The sequence below is a fragment of the Hylaeus volcanicus genome, chromosome 5 (genome assembly GCF_026283585.1).
Source record: "Hylaeus volcanicus isolate JK05 chromosome 5, UHH_iyHylVolc1.0_haploid, whole genome shotgun sequence".
NCBI lineage: Eukaryota > Metazoa > Arthropoda > Insecta > Hymenoptera > Colletidae > Hylaeus > Hylaeus volcanicus.
The window spans coordinates 3,657,801-3,681,971 of NC_071980.1; the positions used below are offsets into that span (position 1 = coordinate 3,657,801).

At 48.5% G+C, this 24,171-nt stretch overlaps 1 protein-coding gene across 1 annotated transcript in view; it reads right to left on the minus strand.

The window, feature by feature from the left end:
- Positions 1-24,171, minus strand: part of LOC128876156 (histone-lysine N-methyltransferase Suv4-20-like) — a 102,597-nt gene that overhangs the window by 67,752 nt on the left and 10,674 nt on the right. Inside the window, exon 2 of the mRNA XM_054122287.1 lies at positions 164-438. Coding sequence (XP_053978262.1) covers positions 164-438 — 275 coding nt within the window. The remainder of the gene's footprint in view (positions 1-163; positions 439-24,171) is intronic.

Here is a 24,171-nt window from a genome sequence, read left to right on the forward strand (position 1 = left end):
CAGGGCGTTTGTTCTCGAATAGAGTGACCTAGTTTCTTTCGAAACATCTCGAAGAGTGGGAAAAGATACTTGGGGACACGAGATGCTGGAGTGGGTTGAGAAAGGTAACAAGGTTTGAGGATGCTATTGCAAGGGTTAAGCATGTTGTGTTATTAAGACTCACCGGTGTGCCAGGATGACGATGGTGATCCTGCAGCAGTAGACGACGTTGATGCGACGCCGGCAGTTCCTCGCGATGATGATGATGATGATGATGATGATGGTGGTGGTGGTGACGATGATGATGGTGCCGATGGTGATGCAGAATCGAGGCGGAAGCTGGCTCGTGCAGTAGCAGCCGACGATGATGAAGATGATGCGATACCGTCGCCAGGACACCCACCAGTGCTCCGACTACCAGGACGAGCACCACTGACACTATGTAGCTGCTTGCGCTCACTGCAATACAAATATCAAACGGTCAGGTCAACGTTGAGAAAACCGACGTTAATTCGCTGTAATTCATTTAAAACGACACATACCGCGTAGCTGTATTTTCCTTGGAGGAATTTCAAGTTTAAACTAGTCGATCGTCGAACGATGATATAGAAGTCCCTATCTTAAGTGGAATAACAGGTGCCGTGTTATCTTAAAGAAAACTTGGAATATGGACTGAAGAGCCTAAACTAAAGCCTGCTGTCCTTAATATGTCTCTAATTGTCTAAGTATCGATATAAGAAAGAATTGTGTCTCTACGGCAATGCCCTTTTTTTTTGTAAAGCGAGACTCTATTTGTAATAATTCTGTAGCATCGTACCAATGGATTTCGATAGCAGGAACGCGCAATTTATAAACGTTTCAACGATAGAGTTCTTCTCAGCGAGCACTGCAAAAGTCGCACTTGCACAACCAAGAAACGAATACGCCGACTGGTAATCTGTGTAGCAGTGATAAGTGATAGGCGGTTTTTTTCTTGCGGCGAACGTTCCTTCCCAGACCGTTTCCTGGGGGATCTAGACGTTTCTCGGTAAAATATCGCTCGAGATAACTGTGACTCTAGAAAATAGTATCGGCGCATGTTGAGAGAACGAGGTATACTATAAAGGAGTACGTTTCTACGAATAAAAAAAAATATATATATATATATAAATGTCGAATTGAGTAACCTCCTCCTTTATCGAAGTCGGTTAAAAATATGCAAGCGGAAACTGTTCAAATATCGTGTGATTTTTAAGACACAGTTTAAACGCGAATAAAGAGCACGGTACTTTTATAATACAAATAGAAACTGGACGTTTCATGGAAATATAAATTTGCCATCGAGTGGATAAAATTTGAAATTCCAGCTGCAAATGGACGAACCTAGGCGGATGGATAAATTCGAACAGTAACCGCCTCGAGTCGACGCGAGAGACCTTCGGTACGCTTTTCATCGTGGTAGTGTACAAAAGTATTGACTAACTTCCCGCTTCCAGTCAATTTCGTACGTGATGCGTGAAAAAGACTCGAGGCGCGAAGTTCCAGCGCGAGTTTTCCCTCCGACTGGCCCCTCGCGTCTCTTCCTCATTCAGAGAGTGTACGAGACTGGAAAATTTCTTATAGTCACGCTCGGCGACGCTCGTCCAACGTCTCGAAAACTCGGTGGGAAAATCTACTCGCAATACATGGACGAAAGACCGTGCGTGTTTTGTGCGAGTGGCATACACAGAAGTGTAAGAAAATCGTGTACGATGTGTGAGATATTTATGTGGTATCTGTCATACCTGTGTGATATCTGTGCGTTATTTTTGTTCCATGTGTGATATCTGCCTGGCATTCGCGTCACTCCAATAGTCTGATAATAAAGAATCAATTCCTAACACCAATGTTCTCTCATTACCCAACTACGTCCAAGTCCCATGTCTTCCAACGAGTCCTCCGGCGTCCCTATCCAAAACGTCAGGATCACGAAGACAACATTTACCAAACAAAGCATACCACCGCCACCTGTGCCTCATGGTTGCAAGGTACAGAACGAAGGGCAAGGTGCAGCTCGGAAAAAGAAAGGGCTAGCAAAAAGAGGCGAACGAGCGTCGCTGGCTCGTAACTTGCCGTGTACTCGAAGAGGTGAGCGCAAGAGTGTGTCTGTGTGCGAGCACGTCGCTGCCCGCTGGAGGACGCGACTGGTGGGACAGGATGAGACACGACCATAAAACCTTATCAACGTTCATCATCGCCGGTTCAACGGTTTGAACCGCTCGTCACCCAGCCGCTCGTTAAACGCTCTACGAGTCGCGACGGTGCACCCCGTAGCCCCAGTGGTCACGCCGAGACGCTAACAGCGACGACGAAAAAAAGAAAGAAAGGAGAGGGAAAAAAATAACAGACAGGAAAGGGCGAAAAGAGGTCCCTAACCGTGGCTGAAACTTCTGCGAAACGGTCGCGCACCAGTTGTCCCTTGGACAAAGGACTTCACCGGACCCTGGAAATTCGGTGAGTCTGGCGATGTTTCGATGGTTGGTTCCATCGTGGTCTAGCTGAAGATATGGAGAATTCCTGTCCGATAGATTTAGTTTCTGTATTCCACAAAGTTCAGCCGATTTTATTATTGATTTCCGTCTCTCTACCTTCCACTTCCAAAAAGCTTGAAAGCTCCCATCCATGCGCAAAGTGTCACCCTCTGATTGTGCAAGCGCTCCAATGCGACTCTCCGACCACTCTTGTCCGTTTACGACATTCCTCGAGCGACAAGTCGCAGCATTAACGTTATTAGCCGCCACGTCCTATCCTGACTTGTCTGAACGTCGAAAGTCCTCGTCCAGCGGCTTTCTTCGAATAAGTTCGAAGGGAACGCAAGGTCGTCCTGGGAAGCTCGTCTCAGCCGGCCGGTGCAGGTCGCCAAACGTTCCACGTGTCAATATTTGACGGACCGTTTAGGATGTCTGGCGTCTGGGACGAAGGTCCTTGCACCTTCCAGATCGGTGAGTCAGACCACCGAGAACGAAAAACGGACTCATTTCGGGTCACTCGCGCGCTAATTAAGGCCCTTCCGTTCTTGGTACGACTCGATGTTTGGTTGTAGCAAAGAGCGAAGCGCTAAACATACAGGAGGGATCCAAAGTTGAGGAGGCAACGACACCACCTACTCGACGCCACGTCACGAGGAAAATTCCCCCATCGATCATCCGAGGAACCCACGTACCGGCCTACGGAACCAGATAGAATCCCTGACCTACTAGATTTCTTCATTACTAATGGGACAGCCAGTTACCAGTCGAGTACATTTAGAGATGAATCGAGATGAATCAAGTTAAAAGTTAAGAATCAGTTCTCCTCGGGGATCTAGGGAGACTTGACCAGGATAAAGGACGACGTTTCTCTCGATAAAAACAATTGCGTGAGCATGGTTGCCGCCGGGAGTGTCGACAATCTGCGAGGGTCGTTCGCTTCCGTCTTTCAAGGAGGAACGCTTGGCATTCTGGTCAACCGCGCGATCAAAGGCGAGCTCGGTTTTTTCCTTGACCCGACGAGATTTCCCTGAAGAGGTTTCTGGAAGACGGCCTTCGTGACTCCGCGCGAGCCAACTGTTGGTGCTCCGCTGAGGCCGAACGGGCAAGACCACGATGGTGTGCCGCGTGTAGCAGGATCCGCGGCGCATATTATCCCCGATCCCCGAAAGCGGTATCTCCCTTCTTCGTGTCTTTTTGCTTCTCTTTCTAGCGTTCGACGCGAAAGGGACTCGTCAGGTAGCCGGGGCTTCGGACTCCCTCGCTCCTGGTAAGCCTTCGAGACCCTTCGAGACCCTTCGACACCGGCGACAAGAGGATCACAACCTTCCTCTCTCAATGAGTCAAACAATTTACAAACATTGACAGTAATGGTCTAATTCAGGCTGAGTTTACGTAGCCCTAAAGATAAAACAATGTAAGAATTGGCTGCCAAATATTCGCGGCATGACGGTTAAGAGACACCGGTGTACGTGCCACGGTGGTGCATCGAGAGTGGAAGGGGGAGGACGTCGACTCGTTGCACACGCACTCCGTGGTTATGATCGCCAAAGGAGGAGGAGAAGGTGGAGGTAGAAGTCCGCGGAAGATGCAGCCGATCTCGCGATGCACCTGCCGCCGGTGTCGTTTCGACGGGCCCGTGCCACGCCGATTTACAGTCACCAACCAAACGCGAGCCGAAGGGAGAAGGCGTCGACTTTGCCTCTCCTTCGTCCAGTCTGCTGCATTTTCGGCGGACACGTTGCACTCAACCGTGAATATAAAGGGTTTCCTAAGAGTTAAATAAATATACATATACCCTCTCGACTTTGTCCTAGGATTTCTAATATAAACAGACTGTTTCAATTTGCTTTGATTTAACGAAGACTTTTCTGCGTTTTGTTGAGAAAAAGAAATTGTTGAAATGATAAGTTTCGCTCGACGCAATTGGAGACATCGTTTCTATTGGAACGGCTGTCGCGTGCAGCGGCAGAGATAGCGCCGAACGAGCTCCACGAAAACCGAGCGATCCCACGCTACGAAAATCGGGGCCAATTCCGCGTTCGTTCACCGGGCAATAAAAATTAGAGCGTCGCCTCGTAACCGTTCCAATCGATGGCGGCCGTCGCAACCGAAAATCTATTCAAATTGACCGTCGAAACCGAGCGTATCGACAAAACCACAGGCTCTGCCAACGCTCGACGAATCACTGTATCAAAGACACGTGGTTCCGTTCCTGAATTCGAAAAACGACCGTGATGCTTTTCAATTTGTTATCGGAGACTCCATAAATATTGCAAACGTAGGACCTTCCAAAAATTTCATGGATTTTTTGGAGTTAATTACTAAGTACCGCGGTGATCAGAAGCAGTGGAATAATAATACGAGGGACAGCGAATCCCGTGGTTATCCCCACTGCTGAGGATCCATGAGTGATATCTAATCTATAGCTAGTTGGATACAGAAAGGCCTGTTATTACATTTCACACGTATATTGCAAGTATATTCCACAAGCTTGTCGCAACTCAAGAGCTAGACTCTGCTAACAAGTCGTTAAGAAATTCGTTGTACAGCAATGTTTAGCAATGTGAATTCGGCTTGAGAGTTTTCTAAAGTGCGCCGAGAGCTTAAAAAGGTTAAGAACCACTGACGTACACGTAGCCAGTCGTCAGTGTGCGCGCACTTAGCCCGCCGGTGCAGCGGACGCGGTGCATTGTGGTGTAGCGAAGACGAAAGGGGCTGAGGGAGGAAAGAAAGCTGAGGGGACAGGAGGTGGAGGAGGAGGAGGAGGAGGAGGAGGAGGAGGAGGATGGTCGGCGGCGGCGGCGGCGGCGGGCAGAGTGCAAGGGGGGCGGGGGTGCAACGCATGCAGTGCACCAGACAAAAAACGATGAGCTGCGGTGGGGGCCAGACGGGGGGCAAAAACACGCGACGGGCCCCAAACCCAGGCCCCTCCTGCGCTGGAACCGACTCCCTTGCGTATCGAGACTCTACGCGCAACGGGCCAGCGTGGCCGTGTATATGTGAGCGCGCGTGGATGCACTTTAAGCCCGACCAGCCAGGATCGTATGCACCATGATGCAGCAAGCTCCTCGAGGGTGTTGGATATCGCCGTCACGAACGCGCCATGGAAAATTCCTCCTTCGATTTTTCGACGCTTTTCGATGCCTCGATGTACGATACAAAATCCTTGGACTTCTCAGTGAGAGGAACTTTGAGTTTTAACGTGAACCGATCCTTTTCAAATGAGTAAAAATTGATGGAATTATTTGTTGGAGCATATAAGTGTATGCACTATAGATACTTCCAAAGAGCATAATGCAATCATCTTGAAGAAAATCTGACTCACTCCAATTATTCTACCCATTCCAATCGTTACTTTTTTTGACATCAAAATTTGTAAAACTTTCTGACTAAAGATTCCAATGCTCCTTCGTGAGATCGTAAGTAATTTCATCAACGTGATTGGCTACCATGACACTGCAGAATATTCGGCTGCACGTGCGCCTCGCTAATGCGAACTTCAAGTAGCAAACGAACACCATTCCTCGGAATACGCGACGGTACAAGGACGACAATAATTTGTTGTCATTGAGACTGTTACGCAATCCTCGTCACTCCGTTCCGGATTTCCGATGGTTGTGCAGGTGGGACAAGGTATTCGTCGGCTCTGTCGTAATCGAAACGCGCGTGCAGGTGTGACCTTTGAGTTACTCTCCTATATTTTATCTCTTCGTCAACTGATGCATGTCTTGTCTCAAGAGGGGATACTACAAAGCAATTAATCGTATTTGTAATCGGGTGAGCATACGACGACCGTCGAGAACTTCCGCACTTTTCGATTATTTTATTATGCCAAGTTCCCCCAATCTATAGACAACAGTGTCTGGGATAATATTATCTTAATCAAACAGGCTTGGAGGAATACGCGGTATATATAATTTTGTTCGATTTTATGAGTAATTCTTCTCGTTTCTTTACTAAATTTTTACATATATTTGCGAGTATAATTATTAAAAGGTAAGTTGTGAAATTAATTCAGCACGAAGTTTTCCTACCGCTGATTAATTCAGCAGTCGAGAGGTTAATACCGATAGCGAATAACAAAATTAACAAACGTTCTCTCTCATTTATAATTTTTCAATCGTTCAATAATTTTATGGTTTCGGGATGACATTAAACATCGAACCAATGATATTATCAACTACTCGTACAAACCACGGCCAACAACCAAAATAACGGCAAAAATGCGAATACATTCGCGGTACACCTGCGCGAGGTCCTCCGTTTAACATTCAACGTCGCAAAAGCACACGGAGCAAACAGGATCCCGTCGATAAACTATGCCACCCTACAATTTGCATTTCACGATCCCGTCCCTCCCGACGCGTCGCGCAAACGGCCATCCCGATCGTGAACAGGCGAAATCGCGGGTTCGTGGAAAAACGAACAATTTCACCATTAATTTTCCATAATGTGGCGCATAATGGCTCAACGGTGTTCGACACAGCCGCGGGATACACGCGAACTTTCCAGGAAACAGAAATTAATTTTCTCCGGGCCGCGGTTACGAGCTTCTTTATAAATTATTAAAACTTTCGCGCCAGACTTCTCGGGGGCAGGATATCCACCTTTGTCGGCGGGGCTCTCATGAATATGTACCCGGCTGTAACCGAGCGTCGGCAGTTTTTCTTTTAAGCCGACGCAGAACTTCGTTAATCCGCGATTCGGACAGCGTTTTGCATTTTGATATGAAACGAGAAAACGGATAAACGGGTCGTGCGATAGGGTGGAATTCATGATTACCAACCGTGTCGTGGGCGAGAGACGTACCTCGTGAAAAGAGGGTATATTCCTGGCACTCGTTGTCCATAGTTGGTTCGATGAGAAAGAATAGATGTAGTCGATATAAATAAGTGCGCGTCGATGCATCACCTGCAAATGGTTTAACATGCAACGCGAACTAGCCACCGTTTGTTACATAAAACTAGACGTCACGTGCGCCAAATGAAAAACCGCGTACATGCGGGCTACTGACGTCATCGACAGATGGTCTCCCACGTATACGGGTCGTAAGACATCCAAATATTTTTACTCGTGGCTGAGCAATATCGATCCCGGGCCACGAGGCATCCAAAACCAGGGACACGATGAAATAAATCTTATTTCCAACAGCGAGGGCGAAAAGCAGGGAAAGACTTCCCAAGAAACTTCCAGAATCCATTTGAACCTATACCTAACGGAGCAATGCAGAGTCCATCGAGTTTTGTTGGCGAGATTCGACAAATTATGGCACTTCATCGTCGAATTTGATCAATAAAATGCGCTACGTAACCCTTCACGGATGAAAAGTTTTGGAAGCCTGGAAAGCCTCCTTCTAAAGGTCTATTTACACATATCCGTACCGTATCGATAACGTCACGGAGCGGTGTCGGACGTGTGTGAACATGTGCCCATTCAAAAACAACAAAAGAATATTTAAAATCACCGACACTGATGGAACATTACGGAACTGAACGGATACGGAACTGACACGTTACGGATACGTGTAAATAGATCTTGATTCGATTATCACGTTAAAATCCTTAATTCTTAAACATTTCCAGCTCCTACTCGCGAATCTAATCGGCAACACTTCCCGCCAAGAATCGGCTGGAGTCGGTCAGTCGACGAGGCCAGCGAGGAGTTCAGTTGAAATCCGGTTTCCGTTTCAACACTGGTCTGCCCTTCGGTTCGGGTGGCCGCGTCGACTCCGCCGGGTCAAACACGCGTCTAACCCCCCGGTAGGCGTGGAAACTTCTCAGACCTGAGCGCGCCGCAAAAGTATCCGTTCCCTTGGGGAATCTGCGAAACAAGAAACCGCCGTACGTGGGCTACCCGCGAGCACGATTCCGGGATTTACCTTTTCCGCTCGGTTGAGACGCGAAATCTGCTTCCGAAGGACGGTGTCCGATGACTGGACGGGATCAGGGAAGGAAGCTCCCTCAAGATTTCCCGCAGTCGCGACTGTCTGCGAGAGGGATGATCCTCTACTTCGGTTCGGGGCCAACGCTTGGGAATAATTCGAACAGGGATTACAGACGCGGAAAGCTTCCGCGGATGAAAGCTCAAAGCAGATTTTGAGCCGCAGGAGCTGGGAAAAGAACGAAGGTTGGATCCTGTAGTCGGCCGACGGGGCTTGAAAGATTGGCGGAAGACATCGAGACGAGGTACTCCAATCGCACATTGGACAGTGAGTGTAGGTGTAGCGTTAGTTGAGGTTCGAAGTTGACAAGAGAGGTCTCTGATAGTTTCGCCAAGTAACAACAGAATACTGATCCTCGCAGCACAGTATCTTTCATCCTACAATTCCTGACGAATGGCTCGTAATAGACGTCGTTACGAATTTCAAATAGTCTTGTCCCGGACTAGCCTTTCCGGGCTCGCCACGTTTTCCCTTCGCTGGTCAGCCAGGAACCCCGGGGTTCCCGGTCTCACAGAAGTAAACACAGACTATCAGGTTGTAAATAGGCGTAACAGCTCCCACGTAATTGACCGGTCTAAGAACTTCCTTAATTTCGATGATCAGACGGGAAGCAATAGAGCGATCAGGGCGACGGATGTGCCCGTCGCTGCACACGGAACCGACGTACTCGTTTGGCTATGCAAAGAGAGCGCGAGAGGGGATTCCCCGTCCTCGTCTATCGCGCGCTTTGACGTCGCTGCCTCCACGCATAGCTTCCTATCTGGGTCAGAGGACAAAGAGCACGCCTGGAACTAAATAGCCGCGTAGACGACGTAGGAGAGCGGATCGAGCGATCGTGGAGAGGAGGATACGGAGACCAGGTCGCGTACCTAGGAAAGAAAGACGCGATTCTTGGTACCAGTCCCCCGATCCCCCGGCGAACTTTCGCTTCCTCTTTTTCCTCGCGAGCCTGTTTGATGCCAGCAAAACCAGGCTCCGCCGTCCCGGGGAAATTAACAGCGGCGACTTTGCGGGAATGCAGTAAAAAATGAACAATCTCGCGCGAACGATCGCACAGCGAGCTTATTGTTCTGGAAGGATCTTCAAAGGAGAACCTCGCCTCCCTCTCTTTCGACAGCGGGCACGATAATTGTTCAGAAAATTGTTTGTACGAGCGCTAGGCGCTAATCGATTCACTTTTAATTTGTTCAGGTGTGCGTGGGATGAACTTCGAAGCAGCTCTATCCTGTGGATAATTTTACGGACTTCTATTGTATAGGCGAGAATTAATTGCTGGCCTTACAATCTGATCGAAGCGTACTCTTTCTCCTTTATCGAGAAGTCTTGTAAGTTTCCCTGTTCCGAGGGCAAGTAAAATGGAGTCTTTGTTCGGCTGGCAGAATATTCGTGAAATAAATTCCCGAAGAAAACGTTTCGTTTGCATTTGAAACGCGTTCTCGTACCTCCACGCATTCTATCGTGGCCCATAAACGCTCGGGTAGGAAGCACCGCTAACAATGTGCGCGCACTTAGCGAGCTATCGCTACTTGTTTCCCCAGTCCTCCCGTCGCTGACAAAGGCGGGACAGAGTTACGATCGACGGTGAAACGCGGATGAGGCAGGCAGTAAAGATGGCACCGTCCAGATAACACGGGGAAAGACGAAAAGCACGTTACGCGCTTACTCCCGTACTGTGCGAGGGATATCTTTCTTCAAACATGCCTCGATGCGTGCAGACAGGCATGGGTGTCCGTGTTCGTCAATGTTACTCGAAGTAATGGAAGTCTCTGACGAGTGAAGGATTCCGAGCTCGTATAAACTCATATTCCCTTCCCAAGGTCCAAAGTCCAGCAATCTACGTAACGCCAACGACATACAGGTTCCCCGAGCTATATTGGGCCACTGCAAGAAACCTTGTACAGGTCTTCTAAGGGGATGATAGGCATTACCGGGTTAGACCTGAGTAGCCAGCGACCAAATGCGACAACCTCCCGGATACTTTTCGCGTCCAGCGCAAAACCAGCGCGCCGAGACCAAAGACAACGGGCGATGATCGTTCGGGGCATAATTCATCCGCGGTTTCTGCATTACGCGCAATTTCGCGGTGCAACGTTTATGATCTAAATGAAGAGCTATTTCAGCGCGGTATCGCCAAGACATCGCGGCCAATTAATCCTCGGCCGTATCGCTGACGTGATCTCGAATATAATGCTCCCGTGCGGACTGGAATCGCCGAGCAAACTCCGACGGTTTCTGTTCGTGTTTTGCGGGCGTGCGGACGAAATTGAAACTACGAACGCCCGTTAACGGCTCCAAATTGCAAATTTCCCTTCAACTCGGCTGATCGCGAGACCGTGATAACCGACAGCCATTGAATATTTAAGCGGCAGGTACGAAGACAAGATCAGAAACGAAGCTCGCGCCCGCGAGTGTTGCCTCGTTTCACGCGTTTCTTCCCTACGAGTCTTTAACCGTAAGCATAAATTAACATTCGTAAATCGTATATTTCTCCCGTTTCACACTGTCGTCGATTAGGGGGATGCTCGCGTGGCTCATCGGCACTAGAGCACCGAGTAGCTACTCTCAGGCATCCTTTCTCGTCCGACCAGTCTCCTACTCTGGAAAATCCAGAAGGAACTTAACGCGAAGAACAAGCAGCCACTTGACCCAAATGTTAATCGCACATAGAAACCTATTCTCATTTTAATTCTCATTTTAATCTAAATTTTAATTTATACGAGAATTTTTCTAGTCTCCTCAGCTCTCCGAAGCGTGGACCATACCGCGTTGCGCGTCTAATTGAAGTTCGATCCCGTTAAACGGTCGCCGCGTCCGTGGGAAGGAGTGGCTGAAAAATGGAGAAAAACGGACAACCAGGAACGGGGAGCACGCGTCGTTGATTTCGAGGTTAACCTTTCGGCCCACGAACCGTTCGTATACGCGCTGCTGGCTGCTGGTGCACGAGACCTAACGGACCAAGGACGACTTTCCGTCTCGCTTGGTACCGATGGAATTCGTGGATTTCAGCGGCGCGTGGGCTCGTGGCCGCGTAGCTGCACGGAACTTCTGTTCCTCCGACAAGAAACGCGAGGAAAAAAGCAGCCAATTCATCGGTCTTGCCCGTGGATAGGCTGCGAGCAATTTCATGCGACCTGGCGGTGTCTACCGTTGCCACCCAAGCAAATGGGCTCTTTCATGCTGGATACGTCATGGGTTCAATCTTTCACTTTACGAATTATAAATCCTCCAAAAATGTCCAAGAACCACTGAACAACGCCGTCTTATCCAAGTACACGAGTAGCCCTACACATCTGAGATTCCCCCCCATGCCTGTAGTTACTCTCCGAGGCGATCGTTCGAATCCAGAAGAATTGGACAAACAGTTCCAAGCAGTGGTCGTGACACGAGGTTCCTGTTCGAGGAAGGAATCGTGTCGCGGTGCCGTTTCCTCGTTAATACGGTCCCGACGGGGTCTCTCGGTTGGACTCCGCGGGAGAGAAGGACGGAGGAGGAATCGCGAGCGAAGGTGGGCAAGATGAAAACCTGTGGTGGTAGCTCTGTCGTTTGCACGAACCAAGGGGCAGGAGGAGAGCACGCGTCGGCATAGAGGCTGGACGACCGCGTCGTGGCTCTCTTCTATTGTCCCGGGTGCACGGCTCCTCGTTAGGGGATCCTTAACGATCGCTCTTCACCGACGGGTCGTGGTTGTCGTCGAAATCGTCGTATCGTCGATCTTAACGAGACTCCTAGTTTATCTCCAGCCCCAGCACCCGGGGAACGAGCTTAGCAGCACCTCGTTTTATCGCCGCCGATGGGAAGCCGTACAAGTGCGCCTTCTGTCCGCCATTGTGACGGGGGGGGGGGGGCGGATTTCAACGGGCTGCGACAACTACAGGGTGTATAACGTGTGGGATCCGCTTCAGTGGTCGATCGAGAACGCGGAACCAATGACAAGTTCCATAGGACGGATGCTGTGTTCGAGATTGATCCCTGACTTACGAGGACTTTTGTAACGGGATGGGTCTTGGTTCCCAAAGTGAGATGACACGTCTGATTCTAACTAAGCGAACAATCTCTATGGTTATATATTTAAAAAATTCCGACAAACCACTTCGCAAACGCTAAACGATCTTCCTGAAATGCGAGGTTACGAAAGGTCGATGTTTAAAATTCTAAGCCTCGCTACGAGAGGAATTCTCCTCGAGGACGCGTCGATAATTAAGAAAAGAAATGAAAAAGCGCATAAAGGAGTCCTTCGACGATGAAACGACCCGAGCGCGCGCATCGCCGTTGGAAAATAGAGAAGTCGCGGGAGTTTAAAAATAGACCGTCAGACAATGCGAGCGCGTTCTGTAACGCAATTATCTATTTATTGAGTGCGTCGCCGGTGTTCGGCGAGACGCGGGGAACAAAGGGAAGGAAACGAGACCGAGGAGAGAAAAAAAAAAGAAAGAGAAGAGAAGTAACAATAGGCTGATAAGGATCTCGGTGCAACCGAGCGTGCAGAATGCACCGAGGATGACTGCGTGACCCGTCGTCGGTGGTTGCTGTCATTTCGTCGACGCGCGTCATCCGCGTTCTTGGTGGCTGCGGAGGGAAACGTCTGACGTTCCAACGTTTCCACTACGGCGATCGATTCCCAACCCAGGAACTACCTCGATCGTTCAGTGGTACTCGACAATACCGTTGCGACCTCGTCCATCGTAGATTATTCATTTTACCACTTTCCTTTGGATACTGCGAAGTTTAGCGATTTGCAAACTTAATGCATCCAATGATGATCTCCTACCCATTAACTTTGGAATAAACACCATCCTCCAGCCGGGAACTTTAGAAAGAATCGGTCACCGAGGAGAAGCACGCGAAAACAGAGCATTCTCTAGACTCTAGAGCAGAATGAAAGGGAGCAGCGTTACTGGCGGCCAAGAAACACGAGCGCTAGATGCGCGCACACGCGACTGTCGCGGCGAGTAAAACAGGAGCAATTCCAAAATCGTCTGGAGCAGACAACGAGGAGTCTTTGAGGCTGAGAGCGTGTAAACGGTGGACTCCCCCGTTGAAGGCGGCCGCCTAGACACTTGACAGACTTGTGCTTTGCACAATAGTAGGAAGCGCTAAAAATAATTCGGCTCGGTTCCACGACGTTCTGGCCTTGGCCAGTCTCGGTCCTCGCAACCTGGTGGTACCACCTTCCTCCTCCGTTCCCTCCTGCGTCGCTGGCTCTCATCATCCATCGTCGTTCCTCTTCTCTCGGGCTGAGACGTCTTCCGTCGTTGTTCCCACTCTCGACACCTTTTCCCTCCTGGCTTTCCGTGCACGTAACAGAACCGTCCACCCACACGCGCCCCCGAGAGGCCGTGTGGGCGCGGAAGCTTTTCTTGCGCTTCTTTTTCGCCCGATGGATCCCTTGGGTTCCTTCTTTCGCTCTAGCGGTCGTCCCCTAGCGACTGGGATCGCGAGTCCTGACCAGACTCGCAAGAAACGTTGCTGCAATCTCTGATTTCGATGAAGCTTAACGAGCAGTTTCGCGGAGATTTTTCTTCCGAAAAGATCATGAAATTCTTCGAGTGTTTCACGCAACGCCCCAGGCTTCCTATCGATCTCCAAAATCGTTCCATTGGAAAGTGTCTCCCAATTATATAGATCTCATCGAGCACATCTGAATACCCGATGAATATGCAAAAGCGTGTTTATCTCGCGACCGATCAGCTTGATTTAGCCGAGGTTAGAGAAACTCGCTGTGAAGAGACGAATCGAATGAGGAAGCCATCGCGTGAGAATTGAAGCGCGAGATAGCGTACTCGTCGCTCGTTAAATGGGAACAATCGACGTACGCGAGGCGAAGAAGAACGTCTTTTCTAAAGATACGTCGGATTCCAGGACGCATCGGCGTCGTATGGCCTTAGCCTAGTTGCGGAAAAGGCCGAGCGAGGCTTAAGTAACACGACTAATCGCGACTGCGCCGCCTTGTACGGTCAATTTCGCGATCCCTGTTTATTTGGCGGATTGAACGCTTCTTTCAGCTCTGTTAACCCCTTCGCGACACCGTGGTGTTATTCTCTGCACTCTGTCCTATATTTTTATCAAATATTCTACTTGTACGCTGCAACGCGACACTTATTGACGATCCCCTGTATCTCAGAAACGAAGCCTCGGATTACAAAATGCTACGAAACTTTTCGACTGCTCTTTATGCAAGAAATTCATGTCTCTTACCCAACTGATACAATGTCGCGTAGAATAAAAGAAAACACCGCTAGAACCAGTGACGATCCTTCAACGAGCTTTTTCGTGCCAAGAAGAAGAATCGCTGTTGGTCGCCGTGCGACGAGATGGAGAATGGATGTTTGTTTGAAAATGCAAATGCGATTTACGTAACGTCCTACACGCGGTGGACGCGCGGCGTCGCGACGTGAACGCGGTGACGCCGAGTGCTTAGGCCCAATGACCCGATTCTGGAACCGTCCAACGAAAACAGGGGCCCTCGAATCCAATTTCCAACGTCAATAACGCGCGACGATCGCGTCGTTGCCAATCGTTTCGGCCCGGTGCTTCCCCCGAAACGAAAACACGCGAGATCAAAGAGTCGATCAGAAGCGAACGTGTGGCGATAATCGAGTGCGTCGTTTTCACTGTCACGCTTCATTGACCAGGGAATCGATACAGTGAAATGTATCGAGCATCCTTTCGAGGTTTTCGATGCGGTTTTTTTTTTTTTTTACGTGATCCATCAATTGTGGGATGCGTTTTAAAGGAAGGGAGGGTATCTCGTGCGAATCACCAAAGTTAGCATTTCTTTTTGGGAGTATACTGGAAGAGATGAAGCGGACAGGGAAGCTGTGTATTCCATTCTTAATTAGATCGAAAAACAAATTTAACACGATACGAATATGAAATGTGTAATAATTCAAAAGTATCACAATTTTGCTCCAATTTGGCCCGAATGAATCTGAATGTCGGAAAACGTCCAATAGCGCGAGTCTCGTTCTGAAACGTGACTAGCGACGCCTGGCGGCGCTCGTTACGTGGAAATCGCGGGCGGGGTGTGACGGTGTCGCGAAATTGATCGCAATTTCCGGAAACGTCTCGTTTCTTTGCCCGATACGGGTAAAGCAGCGAGGAAACGTGTTCAGACTGGCGCGACGGTAGCCCACGCGTACTGCCGCGTGTAACGTTATCGCGCTAAGTGTTACGTGTTAACCCGCTGTTAAGCGGCGCGTCCTTGGACGGACGACGAAGCATGCCGAACGTACAGTTATATGGAGCGTTTTTACATAAAGCAATACGGCAGCCGCCGTTTCTACGTGTGCGGAGAACACGGAGTTGCGCGCTGATTCATCGCGGACGACAGTCATTGGGAAAGCGTTCGACGGGAAGGGAATCCCCCGTGACAAAAATGTCGAACCGGGATATATCGTGGTCCATGTGAAAAAAGAGCGGGTTTAAGTCATCGTTTTGTCAAATTCGACATTGGTCGAGAGATACGAACCCTCGAAGTTGAGCAAGAATAAGAGTAATAAAACTAAAATTATCGATACTACTATCTTTACGACATAACTAATGCGCAAATAAAAATTAAAAAAAAATGCGAGAAGTGTCCACATTAATTACGTAATATCGCATCAAGGTTACAACGAGTCTCTATAATTTTTTTAGAGAGAAACAGGTATCGCAAACTGCGACAAGTCTTAAAAATGGTAAAAGTTTTATCAGTTGTACGCGTCCCACGATGCGTAAAGAGGAAATTGAATTCGCAGTTTGTCATCGCGAACGGTGTGTCTCGAACATGCTCGTATATACAGGGTATCGGGATCTTTCGAAGGTTGAATTTACGATCTGGATGGATGGAGTATGTACAACGTTCCCGAACAGCTGGAGAAAATGTTTATGAATCAATCGACTGGCTAAGCGAGGAGCCAAGGCCCTAAGAGTTGCTTCAATTCACGTTTCCGTTCCGTGAACTCGGCAAGACGGAATTTAAAATTCGAACCGCGACACGTGTACGTATGTTTCACCGTACGTAATACCGTGATGCCATACAAAGTATTTATAGTCACGGAACTAACTTGCAGCATCGTTTAGAAATATCACTGCAACGTTTATCGATTTGATAAATGATCCTGTGGACAGAAGCGTGCACGTGTATTAACTCTTGAAATTATATTTTTATTTTTATTTTTATTTTTGTGTGGTTAAACGTTTCGTTAGATGGAAATAATTGAAGACATTCTCGCGATCAGACTCTACCCAGGCATTTGGTCGAGCGATAGACCCGTCGAAACGAGATCGGTTTATGTACATCAAAACAAGGACATTTCCGACAATTTATCGTTCGTCCAAGTAAGTATGACACGAATACATGAAAATTGCTTCAACAAACATGACGTAACGAGCGTTTTATGCAAATATAGCGATAGTCAATACGATAGATCACCGCGGCGACACTCTCGGCGCGCGTGTACGTCGCAAATTTTTCGAGTCAACTTAAAGAAACTATCGAGAGTTACTATTTAAGGATCGTTAAAATCAAAATTTATTTCAAATTATTATTCACGAAAATCGTCCATGATTTTCAAGTTTTAAATATTGCCATATCGTCTTGACGCAAACATTTAAATTTCTGCTATGGCGGAATACTAAATTGCCTTTTCGGTTGCGTCACGGGTTACAGGGTCCCCTGCACTTCGATACGGAAAGTGCCATGCAAGGGATGCGTACTGCGTATTTAGGATTATGCAAGGCTTACGCGGGGATTACGTTCGTTGATCGTACAACAGCTTTTCACGCAATGTTTTCTGTTGTTTCAGGTATAAAGTTAATTGCGACGTTCGTCCAGGCGACATCGACCTAGAAAGGTATCATGGATTTGGAATGTACCGCTGCCTAAGCCCGTGTATTCCTATCCTTTAACCGAACTCCGCAACAGCTCCGATTAGAGCTGGAAAGGAAAAACACGAAAGACACGAGTGCATTCTTCTTGTTCCTTCATCGAAATATTCACGAAATATAGTTCTAATATTTTTCATGAGAGCAAGAGTATCAAAAAAAAAAAAAAAAAAATTTTTTTTATCTACTCTTCACACGAGAAGTAAAGTAACCTCATTTTCTTCCATGAAAATCGCAACGTTCGATCGAGTAAACGTTGGAAATAAATTGCTGTATGTTGACTTTATTTATTACTTCGAGTTCCGATAAAATATAGCGCAATCTCTGGTGGTAAGGCGAAGCGGTGTACCGAAAAACGTTTTCGCGTGTCAGGCACGACGGTCACGAAGCGTACATTTGGAAGGGACGCGGGATCGAAGACCTCGTCGAGTACGATTTCGTCCTGTACCGGTGCCTGTGCAATATGCATCGAATCATCCGCGAGTACGTTCACCTCGCAAGGCCAATTGCATTGCATTACATAGGCGTTACCCCTCCCGGCCCTCTTTTAAGTTCTTCGCAGGCATTCAATTCTAAACGCCTCCTGAATAATATCGTGTACTCGTGAATGGTCGTCACGAAACGAGCACGTGGTGGACCAAACGACGTGAAAACGCGAGAACGATCCTAAACGACACGCGTCATACGTTTGTACCCGTAGGAGAATGCACTTTAAATAAGTCGAACAAAAATTCCTCAAAATTTCTCTCAGTTACCGTTTACGCTTAAGTATCCATTTTTTTGAATACCCAAGTATTTCGTTCCAGTCCAGGGTCCACGAACGCGTCGACCCATCGCTGACCCGTACCCGAAGAGAAACGACGCTAGGCGTCTCCGCGGCGGAACATGGTCAGCCGTAAATTATTTCAATGCACCTAGACCGTCGAATGTACCAAGAGTATTATTTACGACGCAGGGATCCCTAGGTGCAGCCTAGACCGGCTCGTATAGGCTAGGATACGATTACATCACGGCATAAACAGTCGGTAATAGTGGCTCAAGGTCTGCTATGCGCGTACGCGTCGCCGCCGTCGCTGATGCCATTCCAAACCCACCCGACGTCGTCGTTTCCTCTCTTTCTCGTGCCTCTTTCGCGGCCTCGGCGCGCAATGTGGACGCTAGAGGCTTTCCGTTAACGGCAACCGCGAGACTTGCACTTGGGATCGGTTTGCGAAACAGTCGATGTGCCTGTTCGAAGAACGAACGACGCTTCTTTCTCGTGGGACTGTTTGAGGACATATGGGGGCGGGGACCAGCCGCCCCACGTCCTCAAAGGAAACTTTCAAGCTATTCCCTGGTGTTCTACTTCTATGATACCTTCTCGCATGAAAAACTTGTAAAAAGAGAGATTGGATTGCCAGTCTCGATTATTGCACGACAGTCCCTTTAATTGTACATCCATCAAAAAGTGGAGGGGATGATCGTTAAGCAACAAGTGAAGTTAACCATAGGTATGTAGTATCCGAGCCTCCCATACCCAACGATAAGGAGTCAAATAAGAACACGAAACGTAGGGTACGGGATTGGTCGCGTAGGTAAAGCGGTCGACTGTGGATCCGAGGATCGTGGATTCGAATCCCCGTGCCTTATTTTTCGTTTAGACTCCTACATATGGGGGCTCGTCCGGGATGGGGGGTTACAGCGGCAACTACACCGAAGAGGACCGGCCAGTGACGATGAGTCACGATGAGCAACAATGCCACGCGAAGGACGGTGTCGTGTTGACGGTGGAACGGGCAACAATGAGGCGTCGAGAGAGAACAACGTTCCAGAAAGAGAGAGGGGAGTACACTCGCGAAAGAGGGTGCGGCGCGCACTGCTGTTGAGACGCAAAACCCGAGAGAGAAAGAGAGAGGGGAGTATACTCGCGAAAGAGGGTGCGGCGCGCACTGCTGTTGAGACGCGAAACCCGAGAAAACGGACATTCGAGGGCGAATGAATGTCAATTCAGGATAGCCAAGTGTAGTATCCGCGCTTCCCATACCCAACAATGAGTCAAATAAGAACACGAAACGTAGGCTACGGGATTGGTCGCGTAGGTAAAGCGGTCGACTGTGGATCCCGAGGATCGTGGCTTCGAATCCTCGTGCCTTATTTTTCATTTAGACTCCTACAGGTATGCACTGCAGGGCTACTGTCAGTTACCTCGATTATCGTAGTTCTCATTTCCAATTTCCTCGAATAATCGATGATCTACTCTATTTCAAACTTGAATTAACACTCCTCGCTCGAACAGTGTCACTATTCATAGAGGATGTGTTGTTGATAAATGGCTTCTCTTTCCAAGACGTAGCCTGGCATCCCCATTACTTATCGCAATAATGGTCTGCGGATCGTAAAGACCAGCCGAGCCGATAGAAGAAAGAATGATTGGCAATTCGAAAATGCAGTGTTGCAATGCTATTCAGAGACCACTTCGGTACCTTTCGCGTCCGATGACGAACAGACGATCCTTATCTTCGGAGCACCTGGCTCTTTAGAACGCGTGAGCGCGCACGGAATAACGATAGCATCGCCTAACGCTGATTAATACGTCATTGATGCAGCGACCAATCTCCAGCGTTGTCGGCGTAACGAGGTCACCGATGATCCGTTCTAAATAGGAAGGAACGAGTCACTTCCCTCGCATGGCCGTTATGCGAGAAAAATCGCGAATCGTAGGGGTGTATACCAACACGTGGGATTGCGATGTAACAGAGAATCGGAGACACCGAGCAACGAAAAGGATTAGGATAAATGTTTATCTTGTTTGACTTTTTGTAGTCTGAGAATTCTTCGTTCCAAAGAGCTAATGTAAGTATCCGTTATCGTATCAAAAATGAGTATAACTCAAGAAGGATGGATAGGCGGTGCATCTGCGTGATCTCTTTTCGTCGTTTTTGGTGTCGCCAAACGATCATAATAAGGCCACACCCTGCGCATCGTTCTTGTCATCGCACAGGGCGGGTTTAATCTCCTGGCAAGCGGTGCGTGCACCCTCGTAAATTCCTTTATTTATACCGTTCACCGTGAACAGACGCTGTAAGAAAAGTAATCGAGCTGAACGCAGTCGAGTGCGACGTCCTCTTTGTGGCGAACGCGCATTATTAATAGCTACACGCAACTACGAGGATCACAACTAATGGCCGAGTCGGCGGGGATATTCAACCAGCCTCGCCTAGAATCCTAGAAAAATCCGCGAAACGAGTTTCCCCTGGCTCGGGCTAGCCTCCTGTCTGCCGTCGTAGACGTTCAGGGCCTCTCTCCTTTCTGCCTTCATTCCTGCATAATCGGACCGCATTCGTTCGCGGCACGACAACGCGCTCGCTATGCTTCGCGAACGATCAATCGTTAATTTTTTTTTTTTTTTTTCGTCTATCTTGAAATATCCCACCTCGATGACAGGAAAATCGCTCGTAAAAATCTGAAACCGGATTCGACGAACGAGATACTCGAGGAAAGTCTTTGCGATGATTTTCACCGATACGATAGAGAATCGCGGTAAGTTTTTGGCTGCAAGTAATTTACGTTTGCTTGCTTCTTTTTTTTTGTTTGAAAAATATCATCGAAGACCTCATGGTACCCCAGAGGTTTAGAAAATCTTAATCCAGCGGTGATAGCGCGTACATCGAGCCAACAACGCTCGGTAGGATGCTTTCTGGGGCAATTAAAATGCTCTCGACGAGGCAGATGGAGCGCACTAAAATAATATGGAATCTCAGAAAAGGATAATTGGCGAGCGGTCGGGGCTATAATTTTCACCGAGCCGCGGGTGATTTTTTACCCCCGCCTGGTTGATGCTAGCCACTCCTGTTTATATGTTAAGCAGTCTGTGAATATTATCGCGATCATGCGCGAAACCAGACGCGGGAATGCTGCGGTGCAACTTGATTTGTGCGCTCGCGTTACTCGGAGGGTTGTATACAGTCGGGAACTCTGAAAGAACTTTTTTTCAGTTGAACTGTTGTGCTTTTAAACCCTTTTACACCGGTAGAAAGCGCGGGTAAAATGTCGAATGATCGATGTGAAACAGAAATATATTAATCTTCAAGAGGAATGCTCTCGTTTGAGTACCATGAAGCCATACCAAAAATAAAAAAATATGAAAACTTCCAAGATCGAGATGAAACTTGAATGTGTTAGTCTCCAAAAAAAAAGACCTGTTATTCGAGCCTCATCCTTTCGTTATTCTCACTTCCCCACGGTCTACAAACCTACTGCAACCATGACTATTGGAATCGATTCTCGAAGCGAGACCAAGCTTGAAGAAAATTCTAACCAGATCGAGATGCAAGTCATGGAGTTTCATAAAAATATCGACGTATACATACAATATAGACGTATACATTATACGATGTAAAAAGATAAAATTATAGTCGATCAGCTGCAGACTAATAAAATCTCTGACGGACAAAAACACCGGTAGCCAGACACGTGAACACCTTGGCAGCGTTATCGTCGCGCTGCAACGTGACGCGTCGCGGCGTAAGTTTTTTCTGTCTAGTCGACGTCTGCGAGCGGCCGCGCGCTGCAACCTATCGATAAAGAGACACGCTATTAGTGCCGATCGCGGCTATCCGTGCCGCGCGTCGTTGCGCCATGCGCTCGCATTTTATTCGCGCGTCGCCCGTTGCAGACTGCTTTTAACCCAATTCCCGCGCGGCACTGACATACACAGTCACCGACAAAAAGATAACCTCACTCGGTTCTATTTATCACCCGTTACTTAGAACGCGACAGCATTCGACATGCGACTCGTATTCGTAGCTAATTTCAAGGACGAGACCGCGATTTCGTTTCAAGGTTGGACCGGTCACTCTTTCAATTTCGCTGAGATTGAGATGTACTTTGGAGTTGGAGATATACTTTGATGTTTGGACGCAAGTTGAAGGATTTTTTACGATATACTATTCTCTTCTAAGGAGTCCGTTGAAGCCCTTTGGCCCCCCTATAGCTCGGGTACCACGGGATTGCTAAACCCGTACTGTAACTACAATCAAACATAGCTACAGCCCCTGAGGGCGAGAATTGATGATTCGATAGGTGTTTGAAATGTGGAGTTACGAGTATATGAAGATATAGGGTGATGGTGGACTATGGTGATGGTGGACGATGGCGAGGACGATGGTGATCCTTATCCCGGACGAGGCACCCCCAATTACCAAACTCCGTCGCAGTCAGCCATTGTCGGTTCGAAGGGTGCCGGACGCTTGGCGGGCGTCGCCCGGGCGAGTCGCAATCGGCGATCGATTCAGCGTCGCGACGCTGTCGGCGCGATCGTCACCGCCTGCCGGTTGTTTATCCGTTTGCGCGCCCTTTTAAAAATAGTCGTTCATTCAAGGATCCCCGACGGCCAGACGCTGGCCAGACGCTCGACGAAGCGTGTACCAGACGGGCAGCCTGCCTGCTGCAGCCCCGCCACGCGCTGCTTTCCTACGCGCCAGTGTATACAAACGCCGCAGTGGAAAGGAAACAGAAGCGGACGAGATATATGTACGTCCGTGGAATTTCTGTCGTCGACACCAGGAGCCCGGGCTAGGGGGTAGGGGGTACGGGGGGAGGCAGTGAGAGGATTTCTGTCTTCGAGACCAGCGACGGGAAGCGTTTTCCGCGGAAAAATTAGCTCACGACTCCGTCGGACAATGCGTCGACCGCGATCAAATTCTTGGCTCAGATCTGCGCTGAAGCTACCCAGCCATTGTCACCGACGCGTCGCCACGGCTAGACGTTGGCTCGCGAACGTCGCGATGGCTTTCGGAGGTTATTGATAAAAAGGACGGAAGGGCGCGGAACGCGACAATAACGCGTAACCGAATGACCTCGGGCTGGGTCCATCGGTCGTTCAGTGCCAATATGTTAGATTTCCCTCGCACTAGAAATATACTTATGTCACTCTCTTTTCGCTGCCGCAGCGGGAACGCGCACGCGGCGAGAGGTTATTTTTGTTTAGTCTGCCCGCCCCCGTCGGTGTCGGTTCCTCCTAAACGGCTGCCGCCACGCTCGACTTGCAGGTACATGGGGTGGCTGCTGGATTCCTGCTATAAGAATACGGGCCTCGATATAAGCACGAATCTCCACCTCGATATACGCAAGGATGCAGTGGTGGCGCTCGAGTAGCAAAGGTAAACTATAATATTACTGGGATTGCACACATCCCACCAGTGTGCATACAAATAACAACAACAAACGAAAGCTAACAAACTATCCTGTACTAGTAAAATGAAAATTGTACTTCACGTTCAACGATCCAATATGCGCTCGAGTAACCGTTAACGGAGTAAAATTTTGACTATTTCTGATGGGAACGAGGGTTGTCGCGCGATGGAAAATGGCCAAGAGTATCGGACCAACGACAACCGCGAACGACGGCTGGTCGATGCCCCAGTGCTGTGCACTTGGCACCATTTTCCTACCCTACCCCATTGCACCCTCTCTCTGTCTCTCTCCTACCCCTTTTTCGCTTCGCGCGTTCCCCATTCCGGAGGAATAAAGAGGGAAAAGGGAGAACGGATTAAATCAAAGGGAGGAGGGTCCGATGCGTCTACGGGGACTGCGGCTGGATGTACAGGGTGTTCGTGAAACGTTTCGCCAAACTTTGCTGGCATATTTATCGCGCAACACAACTCCTGGTATCCGTACAAAAATATTCTGCATACCAGAAATAGCTGGAATTTTATTCGAATAGTAGATCGGAGCTTGCCAAAACTTTTTGTTTCGTGGCGAGTCGTTGGAGCGAAGCTATATGCAGTTTTTCAAGCGACAGAAATTATGTTAAAGGTATCGAAGAAGGAGATGGTTCAAAGACTGGCTGGCCTACTCGCTGTGTAAATATTGTAGTTTTGTTTTGAATAAATTCGCAAGAGAATCAAAACTTCTGAT